Below are 19,076 nucleotides of genomic sequence, written 5' to 3' on the forward strand. Positions count from 1 at the left end.
TTTTTTTCCCCTAGAGAATCAGCAGCTGTCTTACCTTATGCACATACCACACCGTTTCCCTGCGGTGACCCACCATGGGCTAATTTCCAGGTGCCGGACTAAAATTCGAGTTTTACCTGATATAATTTTACCCCTGGAACCTCTTTGGAACCTTTCTGTGCGAAGAGTGCTGAAGAATCCCGAAAGCGATGTGTACAGCTTGGATCAAGCGAGCCTCGGGTGAGAGATGGAAGCTAATAACGTCAGATGTCATACGATGAAGTCTAATTTGAGTCGGACTCTTCTTTTTGTGTCGTTTTGTCCGTTCGACGAGCTGACGTGAATAGACGCTGCACTAAACTTAAATGAGACGTAGAGCCATTCCAGTAAATGTTATGACTTAACCTTGCGACGCCGTAGGGACCCTGAGGTAGAGTATAAATACTGTATATTAACTGCATTTTTGCCAGCGCTTTCGTAAACTGTGTGATATGTAGCTCTTTAAACTTCATCTCTCTGACAAGTGTATTGTTTGTCACCTGTGGTGCGCAAAGCTGATTTTGTAGAGTGAGGCAGAACCAAGTTTAGCCAGAATCTGTGGGGAAAAATATGCATTGTGTGTGTGTGTGTGTGTGTGTGTGTGTGTGTGTGTGTCCATTGGTATCAAAGCAGTCACAAAGCTGGTCAGAAAACTGCTGGAACAAAGGGAGGGTGAGGGAGAGCAGAAGAAGGGGAGGATGGGCACCCCGTCGCCGTGTTGTGGCCGACAGCGAGGTGCCGGATTAACACAGGGCTCCGACCTGGAACAAAGAGGATGCTGACGGCGGGGGAAAGCGCTCGCCTCTCGGCTCTTTCTGTATGGCCTCTGCTGACCAGTGTCTGGGGGCGAGGCATTACGAAGAAATCCAATAAGCGTGGAGCAGGGGCCACCAGTCCAAAGCCTGCAGGCAGGGAAGATAATGGGCTCTTAGTGAGACAGGGACCGCCCAAGTGCATTGTGGTTAGATCAGGGTGGGTGTGGGCTGCTGTGGTTGATGTCATCTTGTTGTGCTGGGTTCACCACACACACACTTTCTGAACCACTTGTCCCATACAGGGTCGCGGGGAACTGGAGCCTAACCCGGCAACTCAGGGCATAAGGCTGGAGGGATGCCAGTCAGTCACAAGGTACCCCAAGTGGGACTCAAACCCCAGACCCACCAGAGAGCAGGACCCGGTCCAACCCACTGCCCCACCGCACCCCCTCACCTCAAACACATTTACATTTATTCATTTAGCTGATGCTTTTCTCCAAAGTGGCTTACAGGGTGGAGGTTACAATTATTTATCTATTTCTACAGTTGGGTAATTTTGCTGGGTAGGTACCTTTCTCAAGGGTACTACAGCTGGAGGTAAGGCTCAAACCTGCAACCTTTGGGTCCAAAGGCAGTAGCTCTAACCACTACACTACCAGCTGTCCCCCACGTGGGATGGTTGTTAGCATAGTGGTTAGAACTGCTGTCTTGGGACTCTAAGATCGCAGGTTCAAATCCCACCTCCAGTTTTAGTACCTTGGAGTAAGGTACTTAGCTTCAATTGCTCCAGTAAAATCATCCTGCTGTGTAAATAATTGTAATTACCCAGCGACATAAGTTCAAGTTTTATTTATCATGTACACAGCCGTACTTTGTGTGACGTGCGGTGAAATACTTTTCCGACCGTCCGTAATAGAAACTAATGGTAGAGAGAATTAAAAATTAGGCGATACAAATAAAGTGGAAATTAGAAACATACTACGGAAATGTGAAGAAACTGTAATGATGAAAATAGGATTAAATAAAGTAAGATAAAAACGTAGTGGTCTAAAAATGTGGCATAACAGAAATATAATAAAAATGTATTGGAAATATACAGAAAAATAGAATGTACTTGAGGAGAAAAATGCGATACGGATGTCGAGTCCAATATTAAAGGTTAAATAAGAAAGAAAAAAGTGCAGTATGTGCAACGTTGTGCAGAAAAAAGCACATAAATGGGTAAATCATTGTAAGTCGCATTCAAACTGTACACTACGTGTAGAACACCTAGTGTTATATGCGCATCTGCTTTTGACATGACTCCATCAGCCTCTTGGGGTTTTTGTTATTACAAGCTGATTTTTCTGAATTTAGATGATGTGTCTTTGGAGAAAATAGAATTTCTTTTCTGGAACCTTGCATGACCGCTGTCGTTTCCCTTTCCGTTTCTCTGAGCCGCTGTTCCATTCTCTGTCTGAATTGTGTACGATCTGGACTGCACTTGTTCAGTAACAGTACCTTTCTGTGCCAAGGTGTTCATCTTGCCCTGAAATCTCGCATCTCCCCCCCTTATGAAGCCCTGGAAGATCACTTGTTCCTCTGTTAGAGTAGACTTTGTTTTACATTTACATTTATTCATTTAGCAGACGCTTTTGTCCAAAGCAATGTAAATCTTAGCAAAAGTACAATTTATGTAGTACATTAAGAGAAAGAGACATGGCTGCAGACGTGTAACTCTCAAGTAAACCTAGTTTGTTCCCTACCACTTGCTGCACCGAGGTTCATTGTTCGAGCAGGTGCATAAGACACAGGATAGACAAATCCTGACGCCCTCCTACCGTTTTTTTTTTTTTTTTATTTTTAATATTATAAGATACACAAGCAAGCAAATACAATGCCGGAGTAGTTGCTGATAAAAGGCTTTAGCTGGTGATGCTCATGAAGTTACGGTGCATGAACATTTGCACCATGCATGAGCTGGAGAGATCTTGGGCGAAGTGAGTCTGGAAAAGGTGAGTTTTCAGACCATTCTTGAATGTAGACAGATTTTCAGCAGTTCTGAGTGAGAGGGGGAGGTCATTCCACCACAACGGAGCCAGAACCGAGAACCTCTGTACTTTACCTTTCGTGCGCGGGGCTACCAAGCGAGCAGAAGTAGACGAGCGAAGGGGTCTGGTTGGGTTTAGCAGTTGATCAAGACCTGTAAATAGCTGGGAGCAGTTCTATTGATGCATTTGTAGACAATAACCAATAACTTTTTGTTCTTTCAGCTTCCTCACTCTTTCACCTTTCTCTTAAATGAGTAAGACCTTTCTTACAGGCAGGTGAGAGCGATTTGACGTCACATTAGGAAGAGAGGAGGAGAAAAGCAACACTCAAGGGCTGTACTACGATGTACTAGCATTCACTTGTGAAATTCACTGCCACTTTCTTTTGCTTTTATTTTTTTTTTTTTCTCACAATTCCATCTGACTGACCAAGCCATTATAATGCGGAAAATATGGACTTGAGGTTAGGTGAACAAATACCAACTTTTGGCAAGGTTTCTGAAGCTCTCACTGACAATCGGTGGACCGTCATCCGTCAAAACCATCTGGCACTCTACGTTTAGAAAAGGTTGACTTCATCCACATGATCACACTCTCCACCGTTGTTGCACTCGGCCGACATATTTCTGGGGACACGGAGCGGTAATCTGCCACAATAAGGCAATCTTTATTGTCACAGGTAAGAATGTCAGCGCTTACCAAACTGCTGGAATCTTGCAAAAGTTGCGCTGAGAAATTCTTTCTCAATCTGAGGATTTCTTGTTTCTGCATCCATCACAAGATGTGATGTCTACATATTTTTTTAAAGTCGAAGAGCTAAACGCCAGACTGAGATGCTTGCTTGGTCTTACTGAAACATAAAATGTAAGTTCAGATTCTTCTTTGAGTTTTTTTTTTTTTTTTTTCTTTTTCATATGTTGTCATGCTGATTCTTTCTTGCTCTTTCATGGTTCCCATTAATCCACTTTTCTCAGTATTCTAACTGAGACTACTTGTTTTCCAAGAGGCTGGGTATAAATTTTCCCATATAATTATCATTCCCATAAACCGCTGAACATCCTTTTTGCATTGAGGCCTTTGCATATTTTCAGTGGCAGATACTTTCAATGGATCAGGCCAAACACCCTCCTTACTAATTACGTCTCCCGCAAACGTCGGTTCTTGCGTTTCTATCTCACAGTTGTCCTCAATTTCAGGTGAATGAAAATGAGATTAATTTCAGATGTGCTCGTAGATTTAAACTTGTGGTTCTGTAGTCCCAAATGGGAGCCTTGGAAACTGATATCTACCAAAAGAGGCGTTGAAATTGCACAATCTTGAACTAACATCATCCAATTTTAGCTGCCAAAATCCTGGTGATGCATCCAATTTACTCAAGTATTTGGCATTTGCAAAGTGTGACATTATTTCCTCTCGTGTGGAAAGTTTAAAGTGTTATACTCTATTAATTGCTCTGTTTACGTCTGTAGGATGCACACATGCCGTTTTCCATTTTCTTGTCTGCTAATACAAAAGAATTACCACATTCTGTTGGCTCATCATTTTTTCAGTTAATTTCGCTTAATTTCTCCATTCCAGGTACAGTTTTCTTAGTCCTGGTGGTGTGCTGTCCTGACAGACACCTTGATCACGCTATCCCTCCATCAATCCAATATATTCCCAACTGTTACTCTGATTTTCAAAGGTCAAAACTCTGCACCAAGTTTGGCCTTTCAGGATCAGATAATCCTAAAATAATCAGAATTTTCTTTGGAAGTGCAGTCAATGATAGTGTGTGCCCTATGATCTTGTATGTCACCCTGACCGTGTGCTTCCCTTCAGCTGGAATTTAAGCCGCTGAGTAGCCAGTCACTTTCACTTTAGCTTCATGTAATGCAGGTCTGGGCTTCAGTGCATTATGAAGAGTCTCTGAGATTGACTTGTGCTCCAATATCAGTGACACACAGGATGAGAAAAAAGTTCTGTTCACTTGTCATGGAACAACCCAATCTGTCTTTTGTCCATTGTTTGACAGTGTATCATTCTCATTGACAATATTCAACTGACTTTTCACTTTTTTGTTTTTTACCACAACGTGCAAGTGTTTACTCTTTCCCCGCTTGCTGCAGGTTTTCCAGCCGAGTGGTGGTACAAAATAGTATGCTGGACATTGTTTCAGAAGATGCTTTGCACTTTTATTTCTTGGATCGGTCCAACCATGTTGCTTTATTCACGCAGGACTCCTTTAGTGGCTCATGCTTTTGAGACGTGTGCACAATTATATACCGTTACAGTCAAATGACACATAATATCAAAACTGCCAGCAATATTCAGCTTCAGCAGACAGTATTTGTCCAGGTGTTGAAATAATTTTTCATATCAAAATCTCTGCTGAGATGAACTTTACAGTTGTACAACGTTTACTTGGGGAAAAAATTTTTGAGTGTGTTGAGAAGCTGGCATCGCATACGTGACATCATTTATACTGTACTGATGGTAAGTGGGGGGGAAAAGAAAATTTAATTCCTTGGGATCCAAAATAATGTAATTACCTATCATATCATATGTCATCTGTAGTTATCTTTCGCAACCTGAAATCACTTTACTTGAGGACTTCCTGGAAAATTGTCCCTTGACATTGTTTTATTGTTTTGACAGCAAATGGCAAGATTGTAACAAACCAACAAATGGCATCAATTCAAAACAGCCTGCGTAAGTTCATTTAGTTTCTGTCAATGAAGTTAAATTTCCCGCCAGTTTATTGCATGAAGTCACTGCAAAAGACATATTCACCTACAATACATCTGCATTTACTCATTTGGCTGATGCTTTCTCTAAAGAGGCATAACAACAAGCAAAAAAAGTTCATTGCCCAACACATGGAGAGAGAGATACAAGCAATCTATGAACTACATTTTATGAACCATATAACATTTACATTTAAAGTAGTGATGGTTCATAACTGATGGCTCAAGTAGTTCATATACAGTTCCTTGAACTTACAGTGGAAAACATTCTGAGAAATGCAGAGTTGGAGGAAATGATCTGAGGGCTGGTGATCAACAGCAACTGATGTCTAGCTTGAATCGAGCCTTGCCCCTTGCCCTCAGGTATCCAGGGTGATGACAACCTCCAGTCCATGATCGTGGGGACTGTAATGAGGAAGGTCAAGTCTCGGACCTGGAAGAAGCAGCGTTATTTCAGGCTGCAAGAGGATTGCATGACCATCTGGTATAAGTCCAAGAAGGCGGGGAACACCCATTCCACATGTGAGTGGACTCTGCCAAATGACACAACCTAGCTGTGGGCCACTAGCTTATCCAAAATGTTTCCTCAGCCAAAGAGCCATGTGGGTAGACATCTTGCTTGAAGATCCTCATATAACAAATTATTTTTCTGGAAAATGCTAAGGGCAATGAAAAAGGTTTACTTGACGGCTGGAGTTTTCAATATACCGATTCTTGTCCCACTCTCAGTCTCCGTGAGCGATGTGGAGGTGGTCCGTGAGGGACATCAGTCGGAAGTCCTACTAAGCATCGCAGATGAGTTCCCCCCCGACCGCTGCTTCACACTGGTCTTCCGCGGGCGTCGCGGCAACCTGGACCTTGTAGCAGAGTCAGCGGAAGAGGCCCAGTCCTGGATCAAGGGTATGCGCAAGCTGATTGAGAACCTGGAGAACATGGGCCAGAAAGAGAAGCTTGACCAGTATCCTTCTCGGCACCAAGCACTGCTGTACTGAAGTCCTGTTGATGTGAGGTCTGTGCTGGAACATGTGTGGAGCGATGCCATCTTTGTGTAGTGGCTTGTCAGTGCAGACTGTGTGATGTGTAGGACATTTTACAAGGAGCTGTCTTGGAAGTGTGTGGTGTTTTGTCTCACAGCTCTTGGACCCTGGTTCGATTCCTAGTTTATTTGCTTTCTGAGTGATTATTGAACTCTATTGTCAGATTTTGCTGAAATTTTTGCTGCATCACAGTAGCTCGGCCCTTCAAGGATAAAAACAATACAGGTGAAGAGCAAGCACACAAAAACATAATATAAATAGAAAAAAGAATACATGGATAAAGCAGAGTGCTTTTCAAATCAGGGCTTCCCAGACCAGTCGTGAGATATGACCATGTCCCGGGTCTACCCCAGGGTTTCATCCCAGTTCCACGTGCCTAATACAAGTCCCGTGGCAGGCATGCAGGGGCATTCTTACAACATGCCCGAGCCACCTCAAGTGACTCCTTTCAATCTGGACGAGCAGTGACTCTACTCCAAGACTCTCCCAGATCATCAAACTCCACTCCCTACCACAGACAGTGAGTCCAGCAATCCTACGAAGAAACCTCATTTCGGCCGCTTGTATCCACATTCTCGCTCCATCAGTCATCACCCAAAGCTCATGACCATTGATGAGGATGAGAACATAGACTGTGTGGTAAACTGAACACTTTGTGTGAAGGCTCAGCTCCTGTTTCACCACGACATCCGGTACGATAGCAGCAGAACAATTCATGAAATACTTGTGTTTTGCCTGTGTTTAACAGGCTCTCTTCTGGGCTATCTACACTTTAGGTGAAACAGTCATCCTAAGTTACCCAAGGAGTGTGCTTGGGATGGTCTAGCATCCTGTCCAGGGTTTGTTACTGTAATGTGCTTGATATCTCAGGAATCGTTTCCAGGTCCATGTGACCCCGTACTGGATAAATTGTTATGAGGACTGATCGGTGGTGGCAGAAGCAGTTTTCCTTGAGTTATGTGACAGGTGGATCTGTGACTGGTTTAACAAGGCAGATAAAAACAAGGATGGACGAATGAACTTCAAGGAGGTACAGGACTTACTGAAGATGATGAATGTGGATATGAACGAACACCACGCTCTCCGCCTCTTCACGGTAGGTTTACAAACTGGAGAATGTGGAAATCTCCATTTTTTTAAGTGGCTATGTAAAGATGCGAACAAACTTTGCAAAAAACGAAAACTCTAAATACTGTATGTAAAATTCACGGTAGAACATAACATGATTTATTGAAACATTGGCAATATGGTCATTTAAGTGGCAGTTAGGGAAAAAAAGTACACAGAATCACCATCCATTTAACAGCAGTTAGGTTTAATTTTCAAATTATTTTTTTAATTTTAAAAATCAAAACAGACATTTCTTACTAGTGCAAGGTCACCCATGTCTTCTTAGTTGTTATTTTTCATATTCATTTGGGGCAACTATTAGTATAGTGGGTAGAGCTGCTGCCGTTGGACCCAAAAGGTTGCAGGTTTAAATCCCACCTCCAGCTTTAGTATCCTTGAGCAAGGCGCTTACCCTGAATTCCTCCGGTAAAACTACCTGGCTATATAAATAGGTAAATAACTGCAAGTCAATTAATGCTGTAAGTCGCTTTGGAGAAAGCGTCGGCATAATGAATAAAAGTAAACATTGAAAAGAGACGGGAGGAAATAGCCTTTTACAGTAGCTTTTCAATGCAGGTAACGGAGAACTAGACAGGATTTACAGTACTGACTTTTATAAATTCTGAATAGAACCTGCAGAAGGAGATCACACTATAGATGAAGTAGTTAGTTTTCCATAATTATGGAAGCAAATCTGACACCAAACATTTTTATTGAATTAAGTGCCTTTTTTAGAGTCGCGATAAATTGTTCATATTGGATTGAAAGTTTCTGGGCATTTTTCTTCTCCATCATTACATTTTGCGTTAGACATTGTCATAATTTAAAGTTGCATTAGCTTCTCAATTTCAAAATGAAATTAAAAAGGTATGGCAAATATTTAGGTACTGAAATAATTTAGCAAATTGTGATCTTCCTTTTAAAACTGAGATGGCAGATATTTTCAATAAGTGCTAGAAATCACCACAAATCATGTTCTGGATGTTTTCTTTAAAATAGTACCAGTTCATTAAGATTGACTTACTTTGAAATGCCAAGTTTACGATGTATACGTCGATTAATCACACTCTGACATTGTGTTTTATCTTATGATATGACATTTAGCCAGAAAATTCGGTAAAATACGTTTGGAGGCAAAATAGTGTTTAAAAGTTCATGTCTGTTGCGTGAGTATGGCGGCGAAGGCCATGTTTTTGTCTGTCCTTGCCTCCTGCTGATAGATGGCGGACAAATCTCGGTCCGGCACGCTGGAGGACGACGAGTTTGTGCAGTTCTACAAAATGCTCACTCAGAGGGAAGATGTTCTCAAGGTGTTCCAGGAGTACTCAAGTGATGGGCAGAAGCTCTCGGTGCAGGACCTGGAGGAGTTCCTGCGCCACGAGCAACTGGAGAGCGAGGGTAGCCAGCAGCGGGCCCTGGAGCTCATTGATCAGTACGAGCCCTCGGAAACTGGTACGTTGAAATACCCTGGTACTGACTAGAGTGAAACGCACTGAGGGAGTTCCAGGAGTACTCTGGTGAATGGCAGATGCTCAGTTTGCCAAGTAGTACCGGGGTGAACATAATTAGTATGGGGTAACAGTTAGAACTGTAGCATACTGATACTCACTATTATATTCTAAATGAGTAAAATACATGGTGAAGCACTAGGGTACTGACTACGGTCACTAGAAAGAGGTGTAAGTGGCAGTGTGGCTCATTGGTAGCCTTATGAAGACACTAATATTGATCAGAACTAGTGTTGATTAAATATTTAATATTTTGCAGCCACGATATTATAGTGAATAAAACTGAAATGACTCCAAGAGTCTTACAGAGATGAGTGGGTATGAATACAGCATGCCACACGGGAGCAACGTATTGAAATCGTTCTCCCCACTAGGTTGGCGACATGGTCAAGATGACAATTTGACTATCTGATATGGCAACTCATCTCAGTCTGGAGGTGTCAGATGACTGAAAGAACCTTGTAGTTGATTCTATGATGTCTGCTTTTCTTTGGCCATCAGCCAAGATGCTCCATGCCATGTCCATCGACGGTTTCCTGATGTATCTCGTTTCTCCTGATGGATCCATCTTCAACCCCCGCCACCAGAGTGTCTACCAAGACATGACCCAGCCGCTATCCCACTATTTCATCTCCTCCTCCCACAACACCTACTTACTGGAGGACCAGCTGCGGGGCCAGAGTAGCGTGGAAGGCTACATCCGGTAAGGCACTTAGCGGGACTCTAGACATAATGTTGTGTCAAACAGGCATTCACTGTGTAACTAGATTAGGCTTTTGCACTAACACACACTTTTCCATAATCATTGAAAAATGCTACTTTCATAGATTCTGAACTGGAGGATAAACGTTACAGGGGAAGCAGAGTAAAAATGAAAACTACAACTTCTGTGTTGTGAAGAAAGTTGTATGTCTGGATGGTTCTATAATATGTTTTAACTCATTATTTCTGAGCAAAAACAAACATGGCACTGAGAATGAGGAATGGTGCTATGGGGAGACCAGGGAGTCTCGTCAGCGTTTAATACCCATCAATGAGTGCTACGGGAAAAAAACATTTATCTTGCACATTGTCATAAATTACTCCAGTTCTGCTGACTGTGATTCTGAATGATTATAAATACTGCTTGGTATTTTGCAGCATGCATATTCTCACACAGCTAGTGCTAGCAATGGCGCATGCAAGGAGGAAACTATTGAGCAGGTTCATCGCGTGTGACAGAAGGCCAAAAAATGAAAGTGCTCGAAGTCTTAATCGCAGAGTGTGCAGTGTTCCCATATTTCTCATGTTATGTAATGCATCCCCATCTTCAGTCTACTACAATCCTCTGTAATGTTGTCGCTAGTCCGCTAAAATTCTTACCGGATCGTGTCCTTGCTCGATTACAATCGGACTCCTCACATATGATGATATTTTGTAAGGTCTTGTAATGAAGAAACTTGATGCCTTATTAAAGGAGATTACAAACCTGCCAGCAAATTGTGTCCTTACCTTAATTAATGAATAAAACAAGAGCCTCTTATTTTTTCACGCTTTCGGCCTAATTTATCCAGCATACCCATTCAGTCTGTTTCTGTCATGCACTTGTCCACCCTGTTCCCAACTCATCCACAAACAAATAATGAAGCATAAAAGGCACTCAATATACAATATACATATATTATACTATATACATATAGTCAATATACAGTTCTGTCAGCCGATTGATATGTCTGGGATAGAAAGTCCCTTTGGAAATCCTAGCATCATCCAGAGGAGTACTGTGTCCTACTATATGGGTGACACAGTGAGTAAGTGCTGCTGTCTCACAGCACCTCAGTGGTGCGAGAGGATGTGGGTTTGATCCCCACTCAGCCTGTGTGGAGTTTGCATGTTCTCCCCATGTCTGCATGGGTTTCCTCCCACAGTCCAAAGACATGCTGTTCAGGTTCACCCATCATGTATGTGGTGTATGGATGGGTGACCCATTGTAGGTAGTGTATCTAGCAGTGAAAGTCACCCTGGTGCTTTGGAGAAAAGCATCTGCTAAATAAATAAATGTACTATAATTGACAACTTACTATGGCCCTGAATTTTCGGAGTGTTTATGGAGACTCAGTTAAGACAAGCCTAGAGTCAACAAAATTGGCGCATGAATATTCAGGCTGAACCAGTTGAAATGGTTTGACTTAAACTGTAATTAGTTTTAAGCCACAATTATTTAAGTTGAGACACCCCCTCAATCTGAAGCCATAGTCAAGTCATGACATTTATGACTTTGGTCTTGTTGGAACTAATGAATGGAGGCTACTGTCTTTTACAGACCAGCCACAAAAATCCAGATGCCAGCCAGGTGTCTATATGTGTGTCTGTCGCAGTAACAGCTGCTGTCTTTAGATGCAGAGATTGCAGGTTCCAGTCCCGCCTCAGTAGTACCCTTGAGCATGGTACGTCCTCTGATCCTTCCCAGTAAAAATTACCCAGCTGCATAAACGAGTGAATAATTTTAGGTAACTCAACTCTGTAACTCACCTTGAAGTGTCAGTGAAACTAACGAATGTAAGTGAGTTAAAGGACTTTCCATGTGATTTCTGTAGAGCCCTGAAGAGGGGGTGCCGCTGCGTGGAGGTGGATTGCTGGGACGGTGCCAATGGGGAACCCATCGTCTACCACGGACACACCTTTACCTCCAAGATCCTCTTCAAGGACGTGATCACTGCTGTGGGGAAATACGCCTTCAAGGTAAGCCGTGTAGGTTGTCATCTGAATATCACGCCAAAGTCTAAGTCTGCCAAGAACATAACCAGGTTCACGTTGGTGTTAAGAGATGGGCTGCACTCCTGCCAGGCTGTAACATAATACTCCCTTCCACCCCTCCTCCCCTGTTGACCCTGAGTGAATGGCTGAGCGGGACACGCAGGGGTATGGCCAGTATAGGCTTCCCCCTCTGATAATTCTCCGCTGTTAATTATTCACGCCTTCCACCGTCCCCTCTCGCAGGTGACAGAGTACCCAGTTATACTGTCCATTGAAAACCACTGCAGTGTTGAGCAACAGAGAACTATTGCCCATCACCTCAGTCATATCCTGGGAGACAAGCTGCTGAGGACTACACTGGATGGCCACATTGCTGATGGGTTACCGTCTCCTGAGGTGAGGTAGTTGACAAGGCTCCCCACACCTTCGTTTACATGCCAAAGCGCCCTTATTTATTCTGCTCCAGGCGGCATGATCACTTTTCGGAAAGACGTTCCCGCGGACATTTTACTGCCCGTATTTCTTCAGGAGATAAACAGGAAGGCAGAGAAATGGTTTTCCGTCAAGTCTTTACAGCCCTTTTTGTTTGCCGGAGTTGTGAAATGAGCTTGGACAGCAGACCAGGGTTTTCCCAATAAAATCATATTTATTGCCCCTCTTTCCCATCAAAGCACTTAGACAGATCAATGAAGTTCTTGCCCCCATGGGAGGTCCTTACTGCGGTTATGATCCGATTTTAAGTGCTTAGCTTAAACAGGAACACTGCCAAGTAAAAGCATTTATTCGTTATGTTTATTTTTTATTTGTTTAAAGCTGTTATGCTTTTAGTGACGTAAAAGCAGTGGTGGCATTATTGCTCCTGCCTGAGCATGTGACTACACAACAGGAGCTGAAGGGTAAGATCCTGCTGAAGGGGAAGAAGATAGGAGGCTTGGAAGCAAGCCTCAATGGGGCGGCAGAGGAATCCATCGCGGGCGAGGTGAGCGATGAGGATGAGGTCGCCGACATCGACGAGGATCATCCCCATGGTGACAGCATGCGACGAAAGGGCAAGGTCAGAGGGCAGTCTTTTAAAGTTCCACTTTAAACTCTAAGGCCTTCTACACTTATTTCACATGCTATACAGCTTCCACTGACTACTACATACAGTACAATACCTAGATGCCGACCGGTGCACCGGGTTCGGGCATCCGCTATGGAAAACTGCAGTCAGCTGGGGCTTCCTTTTCGAACTTGCCATCAAGTTCCTACATTTCCCACGAAATATGTACTTGCAATTCCGCCTAAAGTATCCCAAAGTTATCTTCTGAACTTGCGATACATCACTCTTTATCAGTATTTAAAGACCTCGGAATCTCGCAATCAGGCAGCGGTGCTGGTTTTAAACTGCTGGGAAAGTACTGCATTAATGTCATCAAAGATACATGCCCTCTAAGGACTGAGCAGAGACGGAACGTGTGTGAATAGCTGATCTCCTGGCTGTATTACATGAGCACTTGTTTTCCTCCCACTATTGCCCACTGTAAATGTGTGCAGAGTCACGGAGGGGTTTGCAGCAGGTAGTTTTTGCCCACCTCCTCAGAAACACTTAGTACTTCTTTAGAGTCAGGCATCTACACTAAGGGGTTGCACATTAAACTTTTCTTCCTTGTTCTCTTCCCCCCATTGAGAAATGCTGGCACCTTTATTAAATGTAAATGGATATCAAGATCTGGTTCTTCGGAACTCAAATGGTTTGTATAGAGCTTTGAAATTCAATCTCATCTTTCTTATTTGCCCTATTTAGATGAGAAATATAAGAATGCATGCTACAGAGCATGTCTTAACACTTGGGAAGAATTGCACTGATGATAAATGAGGATATCGCTTTCTATTTATTGGTCTGATTGAGCTGACTGTATCCAGCGCACAAACAAGTATTGCCCGAGTGCCTGGTGTAATTGACCCTGAAGATGGCTGCATGCCTACAAACGCGAGCTTGGAGTCCTGGCCCATTCGGAACAGGCTGGGATTGAATTTCCTAAGGGGGCAGGTGTCCAGTGGGAGCCCTGATAGCATTGCTAATTATTTTGGCATCAGGCCTGCCACATGCTATGGTCCTGCAGAACAGCTTGAGAATGGCAGGCAGCCTCCTGACCACACTGCCCCAGTGTGATCGGCATTATAATAGGGTATCTCTCGCTTCCTCGGGGGTTGTTTGGAGCCGGTGAACCCAAGCAGGCAGCTTTCACCTCTCCATCCCTCTATAGGTCATTGTAGCAACAGGGCCAAGGGCTTTGTCAGAGACCCCCCTCTGTTGCCATCCTTATGAAATATGCCCTATTCATTAAAGACAGGCATTTTAGTCTATGACAGATACATACTGACTGAAACTTTCAATTCTGTAGCTGTAGATCAACATATTACTGAAGCGAAACTGCAGAGCAATCTGGGTGCAGCCCTGAAGCCCATGAGACTGTCCTATAAGACACATCTCACTGAGACATTGATCTGCTAATTAAGTCGATTTACTGCATTAGCTAATTTGAGTCTTCCCACTTGGCACAAACTGCAATTCTGTCCCAGAAATCGAAGCAGCGTCTCTCCAAGGAGCTCTCAGACTGCGTGGTCTACTGCAAGAGCGTCCGGTTCCACAGCTTCAAGCAGTCCCGTCTTCATTCCAAGTTCTACGAGATCTCCTCCTTCACCGAGTCCAAAGCCCGGAAACTCATAAGGGAGGCAGGTGGGGCTGAAGTCTGAATGTCATTCAAATCTGAAACCAACCATTTGCTCATATCCAGTTTGGAAGACGGCTGCCCCTGGTTGACCGATGGTCAGTGGTCTTTTGGTCTCAGTGTAAAGTCCTCTACCGCGTGCTACGTGGGTGATGGCAGTTCCCTTTGTCCTTCAGGGGCGGACTTTGTCCAGCACAATGCCAGACAACTGACCAGAGTTTACCCCAGCGGTCTGCGAACAGACTCATCTAACTTTAACCCACAGGACATGTGGAATGTGGGGTGCCAAATAGGTGAGGCCTCTTGATTTTATAAACTTAGCAAGTAATCCAGAATTTTTCATTTCAAACAACCAACGTCAACAATCGCTTGTCCCGAGCCGGAGCCATACTCGGCAACACAGGGCGCAAGGCTGAAGGAGGGAGGGACACACACCCAGGATGGGTTGCCGGTCCATCAGAAGGCACCCCAAGCAGGGTTCGAACCCCAGACCCGCCACACAGCGGGCACCGGCTAAACCTGCCACACCACCACGCTCTCCTAATTTCAAACACAAAATGCAATAAGCCAGATTTTGATTTGTATGTTCAAAGATTTGTAGCCCGACCGTCTGTAACACAAGGAACCAGAGCACCTGTAAGTTCACACTGCCATCATTGCACATCTGAAATAAACATCAAGTCGCATAGTAAAGTATACTGTACATAAGTTTGTAATCTGAGGGTTGTCCTGCTGTAAAAAGTTTAAGCAAGGTGCTAAATTGCTCCAGTGAAATATGTGACTGTATGAATGTGTAATTGTAATAAATTTTTTGATGAAAGTGTCAAGCAACAAAACAATAAACATAATTTAACCTGTGTTTGAAATATTAAGAATCACAAAGTTAAAAGAATTTAAAGTCAAGAATCACACGTCTGAAACTGTGTTTCTCTTTCTCCTAATGTAGTACACACATTGTATGTCTCTGAGATGTACGTCGCTTTGGAGAAAAGCGTCTGCTAAGTGAACAAATATAAATGTAAATATGACGATGGGGCACATTCATCTCCGTTAAATGCAAGGCTTAAATATGTTGAGAGACTGAAAAATGCTTGACGGCATGTCACTCTGCCCTTACTTTGTTTTCTTCCAGTCGCTCTGAACTTCCAGAAGGCAGGGGTGGAGATGGATCTCAATGATGGTCTCTTCAGCCACAACGGCCGCTGTGGCTACGTCCTGAAGCCTGAATTCATGAGGAGCTGTCAGAGAAAGTTTGAGCCAGACAACCCCCAGGATCGAGAGGGATACAGACCAGTCAACCTCTCTATCCAGGTATCTGTCCACCTACAGACACACCAGTTACACAACATGATGGTCATAATGAAGATGCTCTTGTTTATTCATTACGAAACTTGTCGCTTCTTACTTGTTTAGTCTGAATTAAGCTGAAGTTATTTTATTTGAATTTGGGGATGGCATACATGAGTGTATACAAACAAGTGTTCAGCTGCTATAATGTTAATTTTATAATAAATTATGTAAAGTTCATATAATAACACTTGATAGTGGTGTAGTGCTTAGAAGGACCCAAGATAAAATGCCATCTCTGGCTAGAGTACCCTTGATCAAGGTACTTACCCTGGATGACTGCAGGAAAAATTACCCAGCTGTACAAATGAGTCAATCCTTGTTAAGTGGCTTAATATTGCAAGTCAGTTTGATGAAAAGTATCAGCTAAATTGCTCACATAGTCAATGCCATGTTTCCAGCAATTTCTGCTAAAGCAGGACTTCTTGAAATGGTGAAATGACACTACTGCAAGTGTTTTCCCCCACCACAAACATTATTAAAACAGCACAAGAGTCTTAAGATATCAAATCATTTATATCAGCACTTTCCATCAAGTTTTTTTTTTTTTTTTTTCCCCCCCATTTTATTTTTACAACTCATAAAATGTGTGATGCAAGTTGCATTCAGTGTCACGTCTCTTCTTAGGCGATCAGTGGACAACAGCTGCCGAAAGTGAACATTAAGGAGGACTCTATCGTGGACCCACTGGTGAGAGTGGAGATTCACGGTGTTCCAGCAGACCAGGCCAAGCAGGAGACCAGATACATCGACAACAACGGTTAGAGCGGTGACCAATAGGGCCTACACTCCAAACTGTGGTACAAACCAGATAAAAACTGGTTTTGCCGGTGAACATCTGACCTGCTCCGCTGCTGTGCTCTGTAGGCACAAACCCATGACCTAGTCCAGGTTCCAACATTCTTCCATCCAAAGCCCGATGTTTGTATATTATATGCGAAGAAACAATGATAACATGCTAACTGCTCTTTCTTTGACAGGGTTCAATCCGATATGGTACGAGACGTTGCAGTTCACTGTCCACGTACCGCAGCTGGCACTGGTTCGTTTTGTAGTGGAAGATTATGACAAGACCTCTAAGAATGACTTTGTTGGCCAGTACACCTTGCCTCTCAGCTGCATACAGCAGGGTAAACATTGTATTAGTAATATATCATTCTTCCGTATTCCATCTGTAAACTACGAGCCTATTATTTTTTTTTGAATGAATGACGTCACTGGCAGCACTACTGAAAGGCATTGCAGACATGTCTGGCTAGACTGACTCTCTGACTTAATTAGATATCCTTGACTGGACAAAACCCACAGAGGACATAAAGACAGCAATGACAAGAATATTCCCAGCTGACATTTTTACCCTTGATCACACACCTTTGTCTCACTAACATTTTTCTCCTCCTCGGTCCAGGATATCGTCATATCCATCTGCTTTCCAAAGATGGGACGAGCATCTCCCCCTCCTCGCTGTTTGTGCGTGTCAGAATAACTGACGTAGCGTGACGTGGACCAAGCCACAGTCGATGGCGTGCACACACAGTGCAGTTCTGCTTATGCTGGCCTGTGGATATCGGCTGCAAAGATATACATGCAAATCCAGGTGCTGCTCCTTCACCCTTCTGCATGCAAGAGGTTGTACATGACCACATATGTAGACATACGAGTATGGCGAAACAGTTAATATGTAATGGAAGCAGCTCTTCGAGCTGAAGCTACTAAAACGTACAAGAGCAGCTTCGGCTGCAAGCTTTCACGTGAGATAGCGATGGCTGGTTTACGGTAGAAAAGACTTGATACAGATGAGTCAAAATATTTAATCAAGAGAGAAGTAGCAGTCCAATCTGAGGTGTGCACTGTGGACCTGGACCTCTGAATGAACACCGCAGAAGGTATCGATCAGCTTCGGAAAGTCAGGAGTCGGATCGGTCATGTGGCGTCAAATGTATATATGACAGAAGCAGTGCAGACCTGCATTGGTACAGCACGTATCTGTCAAACATTTGAGTCATTGAGCACACTTATTATTAAGTATTAGCGCGCCAAATACTGCCTTGGAGATTTACACAGATTTATTTAGCAGACGCTTTTCTCCAAAGCGACTTACAGTGGATACTATGTAGTGTTACTAGCCCACACACCTTATTCACCGCGTTGACTTACACTGCTAGATACACTACTTACACTGGGTCACTCATCCATACATCAGTCAGTGGCGCACACACACACACACACACACACACACACACACACACACACACACACACTATGGGTGAACCTGAACAGGTTCTTTGGACTGTGGGAGGAAACCAGAGCACCCGGAAGAAACCCATGCAAACTCCACACAGACTGAGCGGGGATCGAACCCAGGTCCTCGATACTCGCTGTGCCACCGTGCCACCCAGATTTCAGCATGCCTGAAGAACTTTACAATTGCTAGTTGCCTTAGAATTTCATTTGACTAGGTATCAGGTAACCTACAGTCACTGTCTTCAGGGGAGTGGGTCATTCTTGAAAGCCTTTACTCTTTTTTTCAAGACACTATAATATATCAATGTGTATACATAAAGATGACATATTGTACATTCAGCATAAACAATTTAGTTGCTCATTAGATGTTGTATACTTGATTTCAACAAATGTTATTATTGTGCCACTAGTGGGAAGGAAAACAAATGAAAACCAAAGGTACATTAACAGCATTAGCCAAAAGTGAACACACCCATCACTTGGAACCCATATGTACAGCAGCATAGTGGACATAGTGGTATCATCTAATAGAATCAGTTACATCTCGGTCATAGACACCATCAGCCTCGTGCTGAGCTTATATTTCAACGCTGACAGGACTCTAATGAAAAATTAAACTTCGGCCACAGGCTTTTTGTTCCACATCATTTTCCATCAGGATGCTGTCGGCAAGGTGACACTTATGGTAAGCCATTTAGCGGGTGCAGACTGCGTCGCTTATGATCGGCAGTTCATCAGCAAGCCGTGATTGCAATCACCAATGGACCCTAGGGATAACACAAAAGGAAAGGCCGCATCTTTTTTTTGAGAAGTTATCGTACTTGCTATATTAATATTACTTCTCACAGAAA

At 43.4% G+C, this 19,076-nt stretch overlaps 1 protein-coding gene across 1 annotated transcript; it reads left to right on the forward strand.

Annotated features, from left to right (window-relative positions):
• Positions 1-5,461: 5,461 nt before the first annotated feature.
• plcd4a (phospholipase C, delta 4a) lies at positions 5,462-17,666 on the forward strand. Its single transcript, XM_018735441.2, has 15 exons — positions 5,462-5,494; positions 5,893-6,051; positions 6,259-6,487; positions 7,533-7,662; positions 8,897-9,128; positions 9,686-9,887; positions 11,761-11,912; positions 12,171-12,316; positions 12,807-12,974; positions 14,486-14,642; positions 14,811-14,927; positions 15,767-15,945; positions 16,609-16,741; positions 16,962-17,111; positions 17,390-17,666. Exons 1-15 carry the CDS (start codon positions 5,470-5,472, stop codon positions 17,479-17,481), a joined length of 2,271 nt encoding a protein of 756 aa, XP_018590957.1. The 5' UTR covers positions 5,462-5,469; the 3' UTR covers positions 17,482-17,666.
• The last annotated feature ends 1,410 nt before the right edge of the window (positions 17,667-19,076 follow it).

This window comes from Scleropages formosus, chromosome 21 (genome assembly GCF_900964775.1).
Source record: "Scleropages formosus chromosome 21, fSclFor1.1, whole genome shotgun sequence".
Taxonomy (NCBI): Eukaryota; Metazoa; Chordata; class Actinopteri; order Osteoglossiformes; family Osteoglossidae; genus Scleropages; species Scleropages formosus.